General features: G+C 41.9%; 1 protein-coding gene across 12 annotated transcripts in view; it reads left to right on the plus strand.

Moving 5' to 3' along the window:
* The window catches only part of br (broad-complex core protein), a 50,012-nt gene that overhangs the window by 20,034 nt on the left and 7,188 nt on the right, over positions 1 to 22,790 (plus strand). For 7 of the 12 annotated variants that reach the window (XM_012372438.2, XM_012372435.2, XM_067355590.1 and 4 more), the window contains 5 exons: positions 1,441 to 1,643; positions 2,083 to 2,274; positions 3,170 to 3,770; positions 4,388 to 4,447; positions 14,769 to 18,788. In XM_012372438.2, coding sequence (XP_012227861.1) covers positions 1,458 to 1,643; positions 2,083 to 2,274; positions 3,170 to 3,770; positions 4,388 to 4,447; positions 14,769 to 15,448 — 1,719 coding nt within the window. In that variant the 5' untranslated portion in view covers positions 1,441 to 1,457 and the 3' untranslated portion in view covers positions 15,449 to 18,788. Of the gene's footprint in view, positions 1 to 1,440; positions 1,644 to 2,082; positions 2,275 to 3,169; positions 3,771 to 4,387; positions 4,448 to 14,768; positions 18,789 to 18,997; positions 22,104 to 22,790 lie in introns of those variants that run through there. The other 5 variants (XM_067355592.1, XM_067355594.1, XM_067355593.1 and 2 more) reach the window with 5 other exon arrangements.

Below are 22,790 nucleotides of genomic sequence, written 5' to 3' on the forward strand. Positions count from 1 at the left end.
ATCTGTTACACAGGTTTTGTTAGTTTTAAACCAATAAAACGCGGCGGCGATAGCTTTATCGTTTTCAATTTTGCTAGTAGACACAAAATATAAAAATGCTTTGTCATTAAATGTCTCGCCGTTTATCCTGGTGCGATCCTCTCTCTCTCTCTCTCTCTCTCTCTCTCTCTCTCTCTCTCTCTCTCTCTCTCTCTCTCTCTCTCTCTCTCTCTCTTTCTCTTTCTCTCTGACGCTTTTATGCAAAAAAAGGAAAAAAAGAGAAAAAGATGAGCTCTGTAAATTTGTTTTAAGATCTTTTTTTTTTATCATTTTGCTAAGATAACACTATCAGCGCACATTTAGTGCTCTCGCTTTTATAAGTAGCGGAGAATTATTTAATCAACGCACTGGATTGGCTCCAGCTTGACGACCTAATTTTCCTGGATCGCATACAGTGCCTCTTAGATTTTATTCCCGTAATCGCCGCCTTTTGCACAATTGGGCAAATAAACGCTTGTGTCTCTTTCTCCCGTCGTGGTAAGTTTATCTATCCACGCAATTATTTCACTTCTCTTTCGAAATTTCCAAGTCGCATTAATGTCACTATTGCGATTTTTTTCAAACTTTTTTTCGCAACATAATTTTTAGATTATTTCTTACGCATTTGAATGAACATGAAGAAACATTTCTATTTGTATCCGTGTGTCACATGTTTTTCGTAACTCTTAATGTTTTTGCATAATTAATTTATTTCTATAAAATTCCAATCTTCTCAAGAAATCGACAAATCTTAATGTTACATAATACAATTTTGAATTATTCGCAATAAATTTGCATGCTTAAGAGAAAACTTTCTTGTCTTGTTAACAATTTTGAGTTATACGTATATGAAAATTTATACTCTCTCGGTACATTTTTTCGTCATTGAAATAAATAAATATCATAGATAAATTATATACGTATTACATAACGGAGGAATAAATTTCTCACAAATTGGAGAAAGAGATTTAGATGCTTATTTTTAATCTTCTTTATTCTGTATTCTTCGTATACGTTTCGGTCGACCTTTCGACCATGTTCTTGAGTACATGTAAATTAGTCTAGTAATTAAACAGAATAGAATAGAATAGAATAAATTTCTGTCGTATTACTGTGCGTTTTCTCTCCGCGCGACTTTCGCATATTCTCACAATTTTTTCATCAATTCTAATTTATCAAGAATGCCGTACATATGCAATTGCGATTTGATATCAGCCGAATATGCGTATACGTTGCAATTATATTCTCGAATGTCGAAAGTGGACTTATCTAAAATTATCTGCAAGCTTATCGGTGCGCGCTGTGCACTAGTCCGCGAATCGTAGCCGAAATTAACAATTACTTTCCGCGACTGGCGTTAATAACGTGAAACGTTAAGTTTTTCGTTTAATCGGTGGCAGCAGGCGTTACTTCTGATTGCAGGTGAATAGAAACCAACGATGGTAGATACACAACATTTCTGTCTGCGATGGAATAATTACCAGAGCAGCATAACCTCGGCGTTTGAAAATCTGCGGGACGATGAGGACTTTGTGGACGTGACGCTGGCGTGCGACGGCAAAAGCCTGAAAGCACACCGCGTCGTTCTCTCCGCCTGTAGTCCGTACTTTCGAGAATTGCTCAAGGTAAGGCTCGTTTCTTTCGTCGCTAACACGGAATGTTCACAAGCCTATTTCCCATTCGGTTTTCGCCGAGTACAGTGCACATTTGTCGAGTAAACAAAAATAATTTTAAAGCACGTCACACGTGTTGACATTTCAAAGACTTCACCCTCTGAAATTGTTTGAGTTGAGAATTTGAAATTATTGCGGATTTCGAAAAGCTTGCGAAAGAAAAAAATATTGCTTATGAAAAGAATCATTTTCGTCGTTCTTGATGAAAAAAACGATTTTCTCTCCAGATGTAAATATGAATAAAAAAACCATTAGATCAAAGTTATTTGTTTAAAATAAAGTTGTGAATATTCCTTGGATAAGGAACAATAATAGACATTCTATATCGCCGGCTGGCGAAAAATTAATCGCCATTGCTAATAGTTATGCGCAATACATTGCACTGTTTCAGAGCACGCCGTGCAAGCACCCAGTAATAGTGCTCCAGGATGTGGCGTTCAGCGACTTGCATGCCTTAGTGGAGTTTATTTATCACGGCGAGGTGAACGTGCACCAGCGTTCTCTTAGTAGTTTTCTAAAGACCGCAGAGGTCCTCAGGGTATCGGGCCTCACGCAACAGGCCGAACAAACCGACAGAGACGAGGTACGTTCGGGGCGCAATTACGCGGATTGAAAGCGATGTAATTCCGGTGTATTCGGGGGGGCTCTCGGTGCTGCAGGCACGTGAAAACGATGATTTCTGCATTTACGTGCGACAATGGAGGCGCAACAGCTGGCGTAAGGTTTCATCTTTTCGTGCCTACAGCGATCGAAATTGAACACACCGCAATTGTACGATTTCGATCCTTGGTAAAACCGCGTGTAAGCGTGAATTTCGTGTATATACGTGGGCAGAAAAAATTTTATACCCAAAGTTACGGCATGAGAGAATTATAAAAATTTGTACTACGTTTTTCGCATAATTGAACTGCAGTATTTAAACTTGAAATTCCTCTTATAGTCCGCTGCTGTATCATAGTAATTTTTGACATAAAATTTTCTCATCGTACACAACTGTATTCGTGCGCTCGCGCGCGCGGCGCGTCACATACAGATACATACTCGCCTATATAACGTTTGCGATCCGCGCGTATCTCTCTCGAAAGCTCTCTCGGTATCTTGTAATATTATCACCAATAGACATTACTTTGGCTTTTGTGTTATCTCGATGCAGAAAGCGTCTATCTTGATTCGAATTCGTAATTGTCATAGGTCAAGCAAACAAAGATAAAGAGATGCGGTCGATACCGAAAATCGTATTCACATTGTAATGTATAGTATCGAATATCGATACGTATCGCGGTCATTGCGCAACTCTTCAATTTACTCCAACTATTATTTCGGCGGAGACGATTTATCGATCAATTAAACAGCAAATCCGGGTGGCATATCGCGTTCTCAATAATTACGGCCGTCTCATTCACGTGTGTGTACGTGTGCGTCTGTGTGCACATCGTAGAATTAATTCTACCGTTCCCGTCCCCGTTTTTCGTTTCCAGCTGTCCCATGTCCGTGCATTGGCGTCCGGCGGTAACCACCTGCCGTTCCACGAGAAGTTGGAGGAGACTTTTCCTCGCGGCGGATCACCGCCTACACCTGTGACCCCGACGCCTACAACGGTACAGCAGCTACTGCGCCGAGCCCAGATACGTCGCAACGAAAGACGCACCCCGGACCCGCACGATGAATCGGCGAAGAGACCGCGAGTGCCGTCGCCGCCGCTCAACAACAACGACGCCACGCCCACGGACTTCTCAATGGTCAAGAACAATCACCTGTCGACGAAGGTGGAGGGCAATGGGGTGCACGACGAGAACAGCCTCGTCGAGGACAATATAAAGTGCGAGCCGCTGGAGCTGACCGGCGGCAACGGCGGCGGCGGGGGTGGCGGTAACGCAGGGAATAACGAGGACTCGTCGGATTCCGGCGCCGCGGCGTCGGACCGGCCGCCCGCGTCCGCGAGCAGCAACGAGCACGAGCCCGAGCCGGAGCACACGTCCGCGCAGAACTTCCTACCGGAAAGCAAGCTCTTCACATCGACGCCCGGCAGCTTCAACTTCAGCATGGCGGCACTCACCACCGATCACACGCCGCTGTCAGGTACGTGGAGAGCGCGGATTCCGCGTGGGCCTGTACGCACAGACCAATTTCGGCAGCTCGGCTTCCGGCTGCTCTCACGTTCTTGACTCTCAAGTGCGCCAGAATTTTAATATCATTTTTCAACCCCTTTTCCGCAGTTTCAAGTGAACTGTGGAATGAAACTAGATGTTTTTTTGCGTGGAAAACATATTACATCGCATATTTGTTTCGCACTTAAGGGTCAAAAGCGTATACGCGATTCGTTGCTCCAGCGCACACATGGTTCTTCGTATCATTTCATAGGATTAAGAGTCGAGTGCCGCTTCTTCCATTGAGTTGAGCACTTTTCTATTTTATTTCGCATTTTAAAAAGTTAGACACACACGGGCTTCTTCACCGCGGCGATTATTATGTTTTGTTTAAAGCACCGTTTTCGCGAACGTAATTTGTGCAGCTGGAGTCTCGGACACGGTGTTGCATCGGTGTATTCGCGTGTAGCCGACTTATCGTTGACTTTCTGTTGCACTCGCATTACCTTGGTCAGCACCGACGCGTTTTACTTTAATTGTGAAATTGCGTACAGGCCGTTGTTAAGTTTCTGCGCGCGATAGCACCGCCGTTGCTACGTGTGACGATAGTGAAATTTCCAGGATTGGGCCATGGCTTGCAAACACCGGACCTAGCGGGCACTTCGCAAGGTAAGAAAAACACGATACTATTTCAGCTCTATGCCCTTTTGAAATCATTAGAATTGCTTGAGAAGTCGAGATAATCGATATCACGCTCCCGCTGTATATGTGGCACTTGTTTATCACGCGACCGTAGAAACGTCAATGTGCGTTCTTTTGATTTTTTTAAGGGCACTCTGCGCTATACTTTATTATTCTTCCACTGACAGTCGATACATCGCGGCAGACCTCGATCGTACGCGATGTAGCGGTTCGCTCTAATAAAAATAACTCAGGACTTGTGCAGTTATATCAAACTAACCATAAATCACAAATTACGAGAATGAAAATGTTTTACTGGTTGCGGTGAAAGAGCACTACTATCTGCTTGGAAGATTATTAAATCTCTTCTAATTGGCATGCGTTCCAAAATCATCGATATCATCATTTACTATACGGCACCATTTACCGATTCGCCTATACATTTTGCATATCATAAAAATCATATACCACGCGGAGCAACTTGCACGGCTCCGCGCGACTTCGCGACCAGCTATACAGCTCGAGCTCGTAAAACGTGATTTTACAGCGAGCTCGAAAGTACAATTCTCGAAACTCTATCGCGATGATTCTTGCAAAATTCGGCGCGGGTGCACGCTCGCCGACTGTAACTTACGCCCGTTAAACCACCGAGCGCACCATTTGCGCTACGCTCAAATGCACAAATACGTGCGATTGAATTAATTACGCGGTTTATCTCGATTCCATATAAGAGATAAATCCACAGTGGCATGTTTCGCAAGTGTGCTTTATTACGTTACACGTATGTTATGCATTGGAAACGTCATATATTGCGTTCGATGTGCTAAATATACGTACTTCAGAGATACTTGGGAGATACACAACAAGATCGACGTGTTTGTGTGTCGTATCAAAATGTAGACGCGCATACTTTTCATTTATCTGCTTATGTGTGTCATACTTCGAAAAGAGATATCGGTACAGGGTGCCCCAGGAGAAATGTGCAAGTATTTCGGAATATATTATTCAAGCGCTTTCGAACGGCATATTTATATAAACGTACAGCCAAAGTTATGATGATTTAAATAGAACGGGGCGCCTATATCAAAATTGTACCCGTGCTTTCCACATCGGCGCGTTATTATTGCACAACATTCTCGTATTACTGTTATTATTATGACATAGAATATCTTCGAAAATAGCAAATTTTTAGTTGTAATTGTAACTTTATGTGGGCAACCAAAATACAAACCGAAATTGCCAGAAAAGTCATATTACATCGAGCTATTATGTATAAATATATGTTTGTCTTTATATTATGAAATTTCATATATAATTTTACACAGCAAAATATTTACTTTAGAAAATACAATACTAGTTTCAATCGTACGAACAATTAAATTAATCTCAGAATCGACTGATTCGCTCGAAGCGATTTCTTTCCGGGACACCCTGTATACATCCACAATTTGTTTTTCATAATCAAAGTTGTTGAACGGAGCGCAGTTACGTGGGCAGAGCGTCGCCTTCGGTTAACGACAATTTTATCGACTTGCGTGAAAAAAAAAAGAAAAAAAAAAAAGAATGAAATGCACGCTGGCCGCAGCAGATACATTCGCTCGAACATCGAGAACCACCGTTATTAATATCGACTCAACGACGTACACAATCGCGCAATTGGAGTAAAGAAATGAAACTGAGATCAGTTTGGCATCACTGTGCAATATTTGGCGGTGTCGCGAGATCGTTACCCCGACCGAATGCGCCGCGTCTGTGCGATGCACAGGAGAATGCATCGAGCTTAAAAGGGGCTAACGATACGCGGCGATGAATCGTCGATGTTGTATCAACGCGTATCACATTTATCGATTCTTTTTTTAACGATTTCAACGCCGATGCTTTGAGTGTATCGTTAATATAAGTATGCCGATTTCCCGATAATCGATCGTTGTCGTGCTTGCACCGCTCGATTGAACGTTGGGTTGCGTATCGGTGTGTTGTTGTCCTCCCGCGTTAACGTTTTGCAATAGAATCAATATCCGCGGCGTGATATTGCCGATACAACGTCGTCGTTGATGCCCATTATTTTACATGTGTAGGTACAATGGAGAAAAAAAGATGCAGTACGATTGCGGTCGATGAAGCGATAAAACTGTCAAAATTACATTTTTTGCAACTTTGTTGCAGAATCTCACTTTTTTTTTCACATGCGCATACGCATATGCATATATAATATTGCAAAAGAGGATGTGATAGGTTAACTATTTTTTTTCTACATGCAAAACATTGTGCACACACGCACTTTATGATTGATGAAATTATCTATAATAGTTTAACGGAAAGTAAGAAAAAAAAAAAAAACAAAATACGAGAAAATTATTCTAAGCTATAATGTAACTATACAATTTTGAATATATAACAACTAACTACGATAAAAAGAGAAGAAAAGTGCTTATCTCGATAAAGCGAGCTCTATCGAGAATCATCGCACTATCGAGAGAATCATCGCTTGAGAAGCAAAGCTGGTTGCTTACGTCAACGTAATGATGCGATTACATCGTTAAGGTGATACGGAGTTGACCTCCTCACTAAACATAATCGTGAATATTTACGAGAACGAGGAATGGCGCACTTGGACGTGCGTGACCTTCCACAAGCGGATTTCGGCGGCCGCTGCGTGTGCACGTGAGCGTATGCATATATGTACGTAATGTATGTAAGTACTCGCGCGCGCTTGTGTGCGTGTGTGTGTGTGTGTGTGTGTGTCGTGCATTAAGAAACGGTTCTCGAAAAAAAATATATCCGACCGATCATTTTCACGCCTTCGCGAGTCCTCAGCTGGCGCGCGACGAGAATGTTCGCCAAAGTTGACGGCGGCGGTCGTCATCATCGGCCGCGACGGGCTGACGCGTCTGTTTTTTTTTTGTTTTTTTTTCCTTCAATTGCGCATATATTTCGTTTTTGCTAGTATCCTTGGGGGGAGGGGAGAAGAAGTTTGACAAATGCGCCGCAATCAGCCGATCATGGTCGGTTGTGCAAATTCAGGTGCGGCCTCGCATTGTCGATTAATATTTGAACGGCTGGTTTATACTAGGTTAGTACTGAAAAGTTTATCACGGGAACGTCGGCCCGGGGGAGGGGGGGGGGGGAGCGGGGGCTGAACGGGGATCGGGAGACGGAGGGGGGGGGGGGGGGCTGGAACTGGAGACCGCGTCGATAAGGCTGCAGATGTTATCCGCGAAATTCAAGGTCCCTCTATCTCCGACGAACGAACGTGGCCAACTAAACATTGGCCTAACTAAAAATACGACGACCTTGGTACGCCACTCACGTTTCTGCCACTCACTCTTCGCGAATCATTAGATACATTAAATTATATCTCGACAGTTGCGCGCGCGCGCGAGACGCAACGACGGCAGAACTACGATATGCGTGTAGTCGCCGCGTGTCGTCAATCGCGACCTCAGCTAGAGTGATATAATTCCTTCTTTTTTTTCCTCTCTACTAGTTTCGGAGAAAAATGACTTGCGAAACGACACGGCGCCCGCGTCCGCGCCCGTCAAATTTATGTGATATTGCTAGCCGAGAGAGAGAGAGAGAAGGAAAGAGAACAGCCTTGTGCAAAATCGATGTCTTCAAGAGTGTTCCGCCGTGACCGCATCTCTTACGAAGGTCTAGGATTATTTATTAGGCTTATAAAGCCTAATCTAGTAATATTAATAACTCTTCTGATGAAAAAGGCATATAGAGACATCGCCAGAAAAAAAATTAGCTGCATTAACCATATATATATATATGTCGTAATTTCATTTGAAATATTTAAGAGATTAGTCGTAAAAATAAATAAAGGTCGCGCCAGAGACTTTTGAAACACGCTTGATAAATTGTTATATAATAGCGTGAAATTTCGTCTCTATTAATTATTTTACTATCTGTCATTATGTAACTGTAATCACTTCACATTTACGACTCTGCCGAAAAGCTTTAATAGATTAGATTATTCGGCAATAGATAATTTTTTAAAGTCGTAATTCTCTTATAATAAATGATGCACGATGTTCGTCATTATATCTGATTGTTGCTAAGTAGATGCTGGAAGAAATCTTAATAGTGAAACAAATCATAACGATGCGGTCTTGGCGTAATTTGAAAAGTTTCAACGCGATTCACGGTCGGACTCGCTGCTTTCGTGACGCCTTCTCTCGCATGCCGTTAACCAATATCCATCATTGAATTGAATGCTGTTTCGGATTATATATTTAATTCGGCACGATATACTCGAGAATCGAATCTAGAAATATTTTTAGACCGAAGAATTTTTCGCAAACACGACAGTTCTTTCATTAATTAGTTATGTGCTTTATCGCGTTTCTTATGCAATCTTTGATCTAACCGAAATATTAAGTTGAACTAAAAATCTTTCCGTCTCACTTTATCGCAATTACTACGACAATAATTGTCGGAGATTTCGCGATAAAGCGACGTTTTTATTTATATTGTTTTATTATTTTATTGTAGCTTTAATTCAGATTTTATCTTGAATTCAAAGTTCCACATACAATAGAGCTCTACTCAACTTAAGTAGACCACGAAATAATGGAAATTCTATTTCTTACTTTTAAAATTTATTTTTGTTTATCTAAGTTTATCCTTTCGTATATCTCGAGAAAAACTTTATTTCGCGAGAGACGATATTTTGAGATGCTAAGCGGCGATGGAGCTTATGTATGAGAGTCTGAGTTCAGCGAGAATTCGTATGTGTTTAAAGTAAAAAGTAAAATATATTAACTTCCAAAATAGCACTGTTCAAGGAACACAACTAAAAAGCCAGCTATAAAAGTCCGGGGAGAGGGAAAGGCATCGTGCGCGCCCGTGTACATTCTTTCGCCTGATTTTCTCCCGCACGCGCTCTCGTCCGCGCGATACAATTTATTCCGCGAAAATGCGCTTAAAGTGGCGTGCTGCATCGCGATTGCATATCGAGTGGTGTTCCGATTATTTTCCTTCTTTTCGGCAGGCGCTCTGCAACTCTTCGCGTAGAGAGACGTAGATAGGTGGTAATCTGTCGCGGAGCTTAGCGCGGCACAAAAATATCGATTGCGAGGTTGAATTCGAGCGTGGTTTATCTTCTTTCTGCGTTTGTGTATCAGGAGGCGTGGCACAAAGTCTCGATGCACCGGTACTAACCAAATATTTGTTCTATCGCTTTTTAGCACTGCACAGAAAAAGAGAGAAAGAGAAAGTGGACCGTATTTTCGCCGGTCTTTTTTTTTTCACAGTAGATAGTCGATGCCCTCTCGTATCGGCAATCTTGAAATGCTCTTGCACTTCGAGCGCAGCCCGCCTTTTCGGCGTGTCGACTTTAAGCGAGAATAAAATAGATAGTCGCGTATCAATGGACAAGGTAAACCAGCGTTTCTTGTAGGATCTACGGTTTATTTTCGGCTCGTATTTTTAATAGAACAGGAAAGGTAGATGATTACCAATTCTATACAAGGTTGCCAATTCTATAGAAAAAAAATGTCGCTCTTAGAATTCAGAATTTGTGTAGTGGAAGTTTGACAGATGGCTGTTATTTTAATTTTATTTCTAGCAATTGCGGTCTAAAGTTTGCAAGTTTGCGATTTAAGATATCTACATATATATTTGCATTATTTTGCCAATTTCTAAACGGCCACAATTTTGTTAATTTTTTAAATAGATCTAGTAAAAATACCCCGACTCGTAGTCCGCCGATTCTTTTTCTTCGCTTTTTTTTGTCCTTCGTTTTACGACCATCATTCACACGATGCGTTCGGCTTTTAAACTCGCTGCCGACGAGGAGGAATTTTGGTTGCGTAACGTCCGAAAGTCATGGAGAGCAGCGCGTATATCCGGACATATTCGCCATCTATCGCGAATGTGAATAAATGACATGCAAAATTTTGTCAGCTTCTGCCGAGATGACATGAGTCTCGCTCGTGTAGGTCTGTTTACCCAATAGCAGAAGCGCCTCTTCCCTCTTTCTCTATACCTCGCCCCTCTTCGCACTATCTTTTCCCCCTTTGCCATCCCATCATTCTCCATCGCTCTGTTGCCGCTTCGGTAGCCTACGATTGTGTTGACGCAGTGACTCTCATTTTTTTGCATAGGTCTATAAATTCGTCCGTTCATTCATCCTGTTACTTGTAAACACGTATGTCACGTGTGAAAAAAGACAGTCGATCACTTTTTAACACGATGCGCCGGAAGCGGTGCCGCTGGCAGGTCGTTGCGTATATATTTGACAGACAATACCTATACATCGAAGATTGATAGCAGAAATTCCGTTGCAATCTTGATTCAAATAATTTATGGGCTGTGCATTATTGCTCACAGTCATGCATAATTAACTGCTGCTTGTTAACTAATGTTGACGGAGTGTATTGTCGATGCAGGCGAGTCAATTTTAATGGTACAATTAGGATTCCACGTGAGAAAAATTTCCGTGCAACTAAATCGAGTTTGTAATCGACGAATTCGATGATTTCGCTCAATATGCTATCGGATGATTAAGTTATCGCTTGTTAATCCCTTGAAAATATCTATATTTCAATATTTAAAATTTGTATATACGTATGTGTAAAATTGATGAATAGATTTACAACTTGTTAATTCCGAAACATTGCGATATTGGAAATTTAAAATATTATGTTTTTTTCTAAATCCTAACAAATTTACAACAGTTATTACAAAAATCATTTAATCCCTCCCGGCTTTGGAATCATTCCATTTGGAAATCACTAACTTCTAACGCACTTTGTGCGCGGTATAAACTTTGCGCGTTTGTACAGCCTGTGTAGATGACAAACGTTTTAACTTCTGTCAACATATTGCAGTTTTCAATTGCAACTTTTAATATTCGATAACTGGATTAATATCGACGTGTAACGAGCGGACTGTGTAATGACGCAGCGCGTTTTATCTCGCGTGGAAAAGGTCTCGCGGGTCGGGAAGGGTTGAATCTCCGGAAATCGCGTGCACTTTCCGGAGTCTGTTTTCTCGGAATCAAAATAAATCATTCGGGATCGCGTTCATCAAAAGGGTATTCACTCGTGCCCGACCGACCGGACGTTCCTTCCTCGGCGAATTCTCAAAGCTCACGTGACCATCGGGATGTCGCACACGCGCGAGCTCGGATTAGGGAACCCCTGCCGGTATTAATGGTACGTATTCTTGGATGGACGCGTAGCGCCCGCCAAGGCCAAATGAAAGTTCGCTCCGAACCAAATCCAACGGAATTTTTTATCTGTAGTACGTACTTATCGGGGACGCCCAGGTCTAGCTGCTTGTTTTCGCCTGCGCTATTATCGATGATGAACTTGAGGTGACCTCGAGATCTGCGCAACAGTGTGGGTACCGGTGAGCGGAGGTGCGCGGGCGGAAGACAGGCGAGTGAGGGGGAGGGACAAGTGAATTCGGCAGACGAGCAGTTAGAAGCGAGCGGCAAGGCGATCGAGTGGGGAACAAAGAAAGAAGAAGGGTGGGAGGGTGGGCAGGGACCGCTACGATTGCACTTTTGCTCCGTATCGTTCGTTGTTGTTAGCTCGCGATCTTGCGATGAGATTTTTAAATTGGTCTTTTTTACCTCTGCATAATAGATAGATTGATTAGGACGTATCGATCGTAATAATCTCGCTGTAAAAAGAACGACGCCACGCCATAATCTATGGCACAATGCGTTGTAGCCGCAAAACGAAAAAGTGACGATTGCAACATCGACGAGCACGTTTTCCTTGATGTTATCAGTGATTATCTATTCAGATACTTGTGTGTTTATTTATCTGGGATTTTTTGAAAACATATATATTGGAAATGTATATATAGGCGGTGCAATCTGTTTACATATCGCAGGTTACAATGACGTTTTTTTTTTTTTTTTTTTTTATTTATCGCTAATATTGCATACCTAGTCGAACAGAAAAATGAGATTATTGAAATGGATAAGGAGACAGTTGAGGCATTACTTTCGCCAGCTAATGTCTGATTTCCGCGTGCGTGTAAGATAACGATATTTTAGTTAAAACCTCATCTTTATATAGAATTCTTCAGCAGCATCTTTATCAATATAATAGGTTATTGTAATTCTTACTTCACAATATTTATTAAATAAATATTATCGCTTTTAACGATTTTACAAAATCGTATTATTGGATTTATCATTAAAAAATATTCCAGTATCGCTATTACCCCGATTGACCTCGTACGCGCTTTGAACGATCACGCGTATTATTACCGAAATGATAGAATTTAATGAGACGTTTATGTAACCAAATTCACCTTAAATCACTTCATTATATTTCTTCAAGTCTCTCGCCGTTCGCATAATCTGCGCAAGATTAGCGCGAAGGCGCGGCGAGAGGAAGAAAGCGAGAAAGAGAGCGAGAAGTGCAACTGGCTTGTATCGCGGCACTGTATCTGCGCCTGTTAGAGAAACCAACGCGCTCCTCGCTAAGAATAGCGATGCACAATCTACATGAGAAAACTTCAAGTCGCTTTGTGAGATGTGTCTCTCGCGCATCGTAAAAAAAAAAAAAGAACGTGTCCCCCCTCCGTTGTCCGAACGGGTTTGGAAAGAGAGAATGCGCGCGGCAGGCGCGTACTCTGCAGCCCGACATCCTCTCTCGGTTTCTCGAGCAAGCGTAGAGAAAGGGGTCGCTTGTCTATTGGAATAATGCTTACCTATTGCGGAACACCCGTTGCTGGGGGTAGCGAGATTGCGAGAAACGGGTTGCTTCTCGTTTTACGATATCTTCGAAGGCGCGTTTTACAGAAGCTGCATTTTCAAACGTGTGAAACTCTGAAATGAAAAAAAATAAAAAAATGGTTAGACGTACGTGCTTTAAATGATAATATGTAGTTATTTCCGTAGGTAGCGCATAATATTGAAATGCGCAATATAGTTATTCTAAACCGACAATAAGTCCGGAAGTCGGCTATATCGATTGTCGCGCGTTCAATCATACGCGTGATAATTATCGACGTCGCAATTAGGCGGACTCGGCTAGCAAAATCTTTGATGGAATGCGCGAAAGTAATTTAAAATTCTCAAACGAACTGGATTCTTCGTCGCGACGTCCTGCGTTCTCGGCTTACCTGAAGCGGGGCAACCTATCGATCGTAGCGGCTCTCTTTCTCTCTCTCTCTTTCTCTCTCCGCGTTCAGAGTCAACATCAGTCATAATACAGCGTAACGGCATACAGGGGTTATTAAGAATAATACACATCCTACGTATATATCTTCTTCTCGGTTGTATCGCGAGGGGAAACGTTCGGGGAGAATGCGGGGGTCCGGGAGGCGCGCGCGCGCGAGCGCGTACGCGACGGCAGGATCACGAGGGGCGCGAAACACGAAGAGAAAGGGCGAAGCGGAGAGCGGAGGAACCGACGTGGGGTAGCGTTGCTATGGGTAACCGGCTGAATAAAATCCCACAAAGAAGCGTCGCGAACTATGCCGTGCTTCGACACTGACGATGTATCGTTGACGTTCTATCGATATTTCGTTCGATTAAGGCGCCGATGTACAGGCTCTCCCGCGATGGACTTGAAGAAGACCGGATCTTACAAGGATCGCTTTTTCGATCAGTCAGCCATGAGTTAATAACACGCGGTGTTTTTTACTGCTCCTTGCAGTGTATAGCGAGAAAGAAATATTAATTGGAATTGTAACGTCTGATCTTTAAGATTGTTTGTGGCAAAATCGTGGAGTTGAAATAAATGGCGAATAAAAGCCGTCATAAGAAGTGATGCAGACGTCGATCCTGTATTATTATTGCATCAATAGTTTCATGAGTTTCAAAATTATCCACAGCAATTACATGCATTTTCCTATTTTCTAATCCCATGACTTTGCTGTCGAAGGCAAATTTACAGATTTTTCTGTCACAGTTCCGATAAAATTTTCTTTCCTGTTGCACGTTGCAAGTAGGATTATAACTGATGTTTCAGTTGAATTATAAATAATTCTGTAACTATTTCATATTCTATCTACATATTCTTCGACAGTAGATTTAGATGAAATATTTTCAGTCGCAATTTATCAGATCTCGCAGTCTCACAATGCTACGAACACTAAGATGTCGCTCTACATTTTGTCTTCGATTTTGCATTAAGAATATTTAAAATCGCACATATGATGTTACGATGCTGAGAAAGAAAGAGAGAGAAAGTATGTGTGTATGAGAGAGAGAAAGAGAGAGAGAAAGAGAAAAAGAAAATAAATATCCGTTTTTCGTACTGAAAGTTGCTCGTTATGGTACTAAATGATGACGCGTGAATACGGTTGGACTCAGCCCCCTCCTCTTTGGTTGCAGACCAGGAGGTCGCCGAGGAGGACGGGGGTTGGCAGTCCGCTATCAACATCGAATACCAACGACAAACACAGCAATCGAACCAAAGTACAAGCGCAAATCGGTGTGGCGAGACGGCGATGCAGTCGCAGCATCAAGAGCTGCCCATAATCGATCTCTTAGACAACATTAACGATCAAATGGAGATCGTGCTGAAATCGGAGCCCATCTCGCCAAGGATGGACGAGTTCGAGTCCTGCCTGCTGTCGAGTCAGACGGACGAGGAGCACGCGGATCTCGACTCGATGATGCGCGACGAGGATCGCGGCGATGCTCAGCAGGAACGAAAGCAGCCGCATGAAATGTCGGGAAGATCGTCGAATAACGACGCGGCGCCGGAGCTGCGATGGCTGCGGCCGCGAGGCGATCCCCTGCAATCCAAGTATCAGGACACCGCGCACAACGAACAGGATCAGAAACAGCCGAACAGCACTTACTGCAAATACTGTCGAAAGAACTTCTCGCGCGCTTGGTCTCTGCAGAGGCACTTGGCCGACACGCATTTCTACGTGCCGCAATCCCTGTCCTGCGATCTATGCGGGAGGAGCTATAAATCCAGAAATAGTCTGGTTAGTCACAAGAGCCAGTATCACGCGAGAAAGAACCGCAAGGAGCACGACGTCCAGTGCGAAGTCACATATTGACCGGCGGTAGCGACCTAGGACAAGTTTCTCGCGTCGTCCTCGCATCGCGTCGTCGAACAAGGACGACTAGAAGAATCGACATTATAATGCAGAACGCATATGACGCAGCCCTTGGAGATCGCCCCGAGGGAAAAGAATTTTATAGTTGAAAAAGACCGGATATACCTGTTTCGTATAAATGCGTTTCCAGTATACACATACACACTCTTTACCGCTAACGTAATGTAATCGTATCTCAACAGTATTGGAGCGGAACTTTACTAGTCGTTTACTTCATCCGGAATTACCTCAGTTAAGACCAAAGAAATCGTCGGTGCTAATTCCTTACTTATAAATCAGTACTTTGACAGTATAATTTAAACCCACCCGAATTCTGTCGCGAATTATAGATCGTCTAAAATGAGCTTATGTTAGTAATAATTGATTTTATAGAACAAGATTTTCGTAGATACGAACAGATATTCGTAGAATATCTCTCCGAGTTTAATCCAAGGAGCGATGTGAACTGATACAATTTTGCATAGTCTAAATTTCGATATAGACGACAATCGTAAAAATACAATCCAGACTTATTTGTACTTGTAGTAATGAAAATGTCCTAATCAACGGCCAAGTATGTTATGTCAATAAACCAAAAATTGAACACGCTAAAATTATATCTGCCGACCTCAATTCTCTATTTGGTTTCCGTTCTTTTTTTCATGTTTTTTTTTTATAACTGATAAATGCGGTGATGTTCAAGAAGAAAAATAGTATTAATAGTCATTGAGATATGTTTATCTAATGAGATGCATGAGATTTCTGTTATTTTTCCTAATTTATGCATGATTGGAAAACGAGGTTGAGCTATTTTATTTTGATCTTTTGTCTCTCAATGTTTCTCGATAGTAAATATATCGCGAAAACAAGATTGCCGTTACAAGTGCAAATTGACTATTTAGCAGACTAGATTAGTTACTAATCAAATGTTATTTGATACTGTATCCTATGACGTTTCATCGATTATGTATAGTTTAGCTCGACGTGAACAAAGAGATTACAGAGCATTACGTTTTGCCGAAACTCACGTTTCACAAATGTATAACTGCATTCCTTTTGATACGGATAAATCGCATTGTTCCTGTAATAATCCGCGAAATAGTAATTACATTTAAGAAAACGCGACAACGTAGTCACTGTTGACGCGGCATCTAGCGTATAAATCGCTTAGCGATAAAGAATGTTGGAGATAATTAAAAATAAAATGTTATTTCTAATGAACAGGCGCTATCTCACGGCCTAAATATCGCGCGGAAAGAAAGAGCTTCTCTGTTGTTAGCTCTTTCGCTCAAGGCTACGAAAATGTCATTAATCATGGAATATAGATGACATTACGCTTCATCGCATCACCTCATTAGAAACAGATATCGCATCTGTGTACACAGCTCGCACATACTTCCATACACTCTCTCGCGCATATTCACACACACGCGTACATATGTATATATTTATATATAAGATACTACGCTCTATTTCGCTGTAAATAATATGCATCGACATGGATGTGTATCTGGTGATCATGAAACACTAACTTCATCGCTCACGATCGTTCGCTGGAACTTTGGAACTGCTTGCACTGTGTTATTCTAATTGCGTTTGAAAGAAAGTAAACGCAGAACGAGAGTCGAGAGACGCTGCACGAGTTTCGCGGTTGGAGCCCTTTGAAACACGGAGCATCGCGATTGTTACCATTGTCATCGTATTCGATTAGAGAGTATTGCGTTTCGCCATCGTATATTTCTCCCATTTCGACTTTTTATTTGATATTCTCTTATTTTCAACGGTTATTTTTTCTGAAATATAATCGAGCAAACTTATTAGAGTAACGTCGATACACGGAAGAAGCGTTTATTAATTGAGATTATTAATATTGTCCGTAATATCGCAAACGTTTGACATTTCCAGTTTATGTCGTCCTACTTTCCGACAATGTCGCGAAAATTTTGCAATAATTGTCAGCACTTTTTATGTCACAAATCAGCACTTTGTACATTTTTATGTAGAATTGTTGTTTACCATTATTTATTAATATGCTGTTTAATAATGACAAGATTGATATTGCGTAAAATTTACAGAAATATTAATATAATTTATTACTTCATAAACAACTGTATTTGCTTTACATTTTGATAAAAAGAAATTACGAAAAACTTTCTATACGAGTCTGATTAAATTAATCGCGAAGAGAGAGAAATTAAGATATTGTTTATAGCAAAAATACGAATGTAAAAGCCGTGATAATCGGGATGACGAACGCGATGAAGAGAATATCGACGACAAAGACAAAGACGTTGACGGTATTCATCGGTAAAACGATGATTACAAGCCGTTTGTTATTATTATAAACGGTATTATAAACGCTAATGACTGGATTAATAGTGTGGGACAAAATATTATTGCAACGATAGTGACAATGTTGTCGGTGACATGATTGAAAGTGAAGAGAATTCCCTGATAACGAGTATGCACAGAATTGCAAGATCGATAATATCTCGAAAGGTGAGACGAAATAGAAACGACACGATCCGACTTAAAAAACAAAGAGAAAAGAATAAACATAGTCGCGACGATAACGTTAGTGGTATTACAATAACGGTTACGACGGAACAGCGAGAGAAGGAGAGACAGAGATCGAGGCAACGACACGATGATAACGTTGACATTGACACCGACAATTGCGCGATTGACAATGACTTTGACTCTCGAGCGACGGTGATTGCGGTGAGTGGATTAACGATCAATGATTATGACTGTGACACCGACGACCGACGCTCTCACGGTCAGAGAAGTGAAAAAGGAAGGAAAAAAAAAAAAAAAAAAAAAAAACGAGAGATACGGTGACAATGGTTGCGTCCGATTGTGTGTTAGGAGGAATTTCCCTCGTGAATAATCGTTACGTCACGCAATGAGGCGCAAGCAGCGGCGGCAATAGCAGCACCCACATATAAGCGCATATATAACTTAGGTGGTTTTGAGAAATAACACGTAAACAAGTTCTCTTGGGCACGGCTGGCTTGTCGGGTGACGGTGGCTACGAGACGTATGCTCGATTAATAAGGCGCAAAATCCAAGTACTAAGAGGCAAAACTAGGAGGCAAACTCCGAGAGAGAGAGAGCACACGGGCGCACGATATTTTCTCAGCTGCGAGAACTTGTGGTGGTTGTGACTTTAAATTGTGACATGGTGGTGTAGGAGCGTGAAATGGTGGTGTGGAGATCGCGAAAGACAAGGTTGCGGCTAAAAAACAAACCCCCTCTAAAAAAAAAAAAAAAAAAAAAAACAAAAAAAAGAAAGAACAAAGTATAGAAAAGCACAATTGTGGGAATGACGTCCTCTCTCTTTCTCTCTGTCTATCTCGAGTCTTCCCTTGCCCCTTCGCCCTAACCCCCCCCCCCCCCTCTTTTCAGTCTAATGTCTACTTGTCCACCTGTCCGACGTCCGTGCGACGTTCCAAAAGCGCCAAAAGCCCACAAAAGTAGTAACCCCTGTGTGTCTGGTTCTGCCGCCAGGTCTGTTGGCCGGCAGCGGCGTGAGCGATGAGTTTCGATGCGAGCCGTGCAACAAAAACCTGACCTCCCTAACGCGGTTGAAGCGGCACATACAGAACGTGCACACCAGGCCCAGCAAGGAACCGATCTGTAACATCTGCAAGCGGGTTTACTCCAGTCTAAACAGTCTGCGCAACCACAAGAGCATCTACCACCGGCAGCACAACAAAAGCGAGCAGCAGAAAAAGGAAGTAGCGCAGATCCGCGAATGGCAGAGAGACCAGAGAGAGCACACCGAGAGGAATTATCCCGCGCAGCAACAGCAACAACAGCAACAACAGCAACACCAGGCTCAGCAGCATCCGCGAATGGGATGAGATCGCTCCGTCCCCCTCGCTTTCTCTCTCTCGCCCCCACGCGTGAATTGCAATGTGTCGAGGATGCGCCGGGTATTCGCGCGTAAAAACAAACCTGCGTCGCCGTTATCGATAGGGATTAAGACTCGACGCGATCCCGAGTTTCGGAATCGCCGGCGATTGAAATGCAAGTTTCTCGCTGTACAATGGGTGTAGATCGACGGATATATATATATATAATCTCCGGATCTCCGCGCTCACGTATTCCGACTTTCGGCAAAGAGTCGGAAAGTGCAAGTGAAAGAAAGTCGATCGGTCATTGTGATGTGACGTAACGTGATTTAGTATAACGCCGGTGGCTTATCGTAGCATAGACGAACGAGCTGAATCTCTTAAATAGCGTGCCGATGAAGCGGATTTTAAATCGGTTTTAACGCAAATTCACGCCGGATACTTTTCCCGCTATCATCCTCTTCGAGTGTACTCTCGCGACAAAGTAATCGTCGTATCGGTGTGATTGCGCATCTCGCCTGCGTGACGATTTGATGAAATACAAGCCGGATGAGTGACGTCTTGAAATAAAAAGCGTAGCCGGAAGGGCGATCGAAGAGCGTCACTCCCCGCCCGAGTAGGCGAGCGACGCCGTAAAGTTGTATTGAATATTTTTTACGAAATATGCGCGATAAAAAGGTATTTGAATCATTTGTAAATAGTAGTGTTGCGAAACGAGCGAAAGATACACAGAAGGTCCGTGTATTACAATCCGAGCGATTGCTTATGTGATAGGCATATAATTCCTTCGACTTTCGACTAGCGCAAGGGCCACGCGATTTGTTGTTATTTTTATATATTATTTATGTGAAGAGCCACGATTATTGAAGACAAGTTCTGTTTTTGTTTATCGTCCTACGTGACGGTACAAAAGAAAAGGTGCGGTACAAAACGGGATAATAAAATATTATTTAATGTATCTAATTTATTCGTATAAACACGCTCTCCACGCTCTTCCTTTTAAAACAAAACAATTGAACAATATTTGTGCTCCTCTTCCCGTTTTCTTAAATCTCCCTGTTTTCGTAATACTACGTTTTTATCCCTTCCCTCCACGTATCCCTCCCACATCCACGGCAGGATTTCTTTGCCGTGAATTAACATTAAGATTGTCTTCAAGGACCTCAATATTTGCGTCACACGTATGACAGATGCGTTATTAATTCTACCGATTCATAGCGCCGCGTATGCAGCATCGATAAATCTTCCGCGATATACGCAGACTACAAAAAATTATTATGTCCATATTTTTATGTCACTTTAATTTCTTGAATTGTAAATGACAGGCATATATATATATTACAAAAGTTTTTCATTTTTACACGCAAAACTTCTTTTGCGTCTATTATTGAACAAGAATTATTATCGAAAATTTCATCCTAAGATGGAGTTCCAGAAACTTCGTCCTAAGTTTGCTCAAACTTACATATAGTAAAAAGGAACACGAACTAATATCGATATTAAAACGCAACTTGAAGAAATGTCCATATATATAAGTATCGTGATTCGATATAATTTTTCAGATATTTCTAAATTTCGATGCTTTGTTTTATGCATGCACACGTATCAGCATTTATATAGTATTTCTGTATTTTCAAATTAATTTCCATTTGAATAATATATATTTATTATTTCAGATTAATTCGATATTTATGTATTTAATAAATACCACTGAAAAAATGATGAACAAAACTGTCAAAGCTATTCATAAGTAAAGAGACGCGTAAAATATTGCAATCGCTAGAACCAAACGATACGTACATTTTTCGACACAGAACACACGTGTGTGTGTGTGTGTGTGTGTGTGTCTTTAATATATCTTCGCTTATTTGTTGTCTTTTTTTTGGGAGGGGAGGGGAAGGCACGTCCATTTTACAATATATCGTTCTTTCTCTATAAACAAAATAAGATCTTTTTATCTCTGATGTCATCATTATATCTTTCATACTTGATGTGTTGTAGTAGTTGTTATCGCCATTAACATTTTTCTCTATCGGCAAGTTTTAGTATTATTGTTGCTGCTGCTATTGTCGCTCCTGCTACTATTGCCTTTACTATCACACTCTCTACTTGTGACCGTTACTATCATTTTATATATTAATTACCGTCATCGCCTCTATCGTTGACATCACAAATACACCCTTCTTTTCCATCGAAAGTCAGTCGATACGCCGGAAGTAAGTGGTACATTTACTTTTACAACTCGGAGAAAGGTATGTGCGGACATTTCGTCGCTTGTTAAGCTCGTTCGGTATTTATTTTACTTTTTCATCTTATCGCGCGTCGTTTCTATTTCATATATTCGCTATCTCATTATAAATTATAATAAGTACATATCAAGCGTAATTTATTGCCTTATCGATCATTTCTAGATTTCTTCTTTAGTTCCAAGTGCAGCATTCGATCGAACAATAAGACGAATGCTGAATTACCATATTGAAAATTGAGTCGCTTATAATATTCTCATGTGTTTGCATTTCAATACTTAATTTCTCGATGACAATGAACAATTAGAGCGACGATGTTCGCCTATTTTGGATTGATCGCTATCGAACTTTTCGTTATCGCGAAGAACGAAATCTTCGAGAGGCACACTCGAGATATATATCATTTTACAAACTAACGTACAGTTGTAGGTAAAAATAGAGTGAGCGAAATCGCTGAAGTAACGTAGACGTTAACTTGGAAAAAAAAAAAAAAGAAAAGAAAAATATAACAAAGAGATATCTTTCACGACACGAGAAATCCGCGAGGCTCGCGCTGCCGATCGCACGGCGATCCACGATATATCAATCTCGCGCTATTAATCGCATGACCAATGACAAACCAGAGCTCCGAGCCACATTTGTATCTCTGCGGCTAGCTGCAGTCTAGAAACGAGAGTACTCGAGCATCCCACGTGGCTCGCAGGGACACTTCAACAGGCTGTCAGTAAGAGTATCGATGGATATTCAGTAGCGACTCCTTTGATACCACACTGCCGGTCTGCTCTCTCTCTCTCTCTCTCTCTCGATCGATCCCGTTAACCCTTGACCGACCTTTTCCCTGAAACCCACACCAGCCGCCCGCAATTGACCGTCAGCGGGAGAATCTCCCATTCGCCCTCCTCCTTTCTCCAACCCCTCCCCCTCCACCACCCGCACATCAGCCCGTCTCTCTAGCCCTAATCATGCAAGAATACTTAGCAGCGTATCGTAACTAATCTTGTCCAGTGATATTAATAGCAGTCGTATCTTTGTTCTTGTTTGTTCCCGGTCCCGCTCGCTCGGCTATACGTTTGGCTCTGGTTCGTCATTGTTCTGTGTGTACCTACCCGCTACCTTCACGAACACGGGACTTGCGCCGGGGGTCCATCCACACACGTGGCTCTCCGTGTGCCTCCTACACCACAAATATTGGTTCGTAAT

The sequence above is a fragment of the Linepithema humile genome, chromosome 5, assembly GCF_040581485.1.
Source record: "Linepithema humile isolate Giens D197 chromosome 5, Lhum_UNIL_v1.0, whole genome shotgun sequence".
Lineage (NCBI taxonomy): Eukaryota > Metazoa > Arthropoda > Insecta > Hymenoptera > Formicidae > Linepithema > Linepithema humile.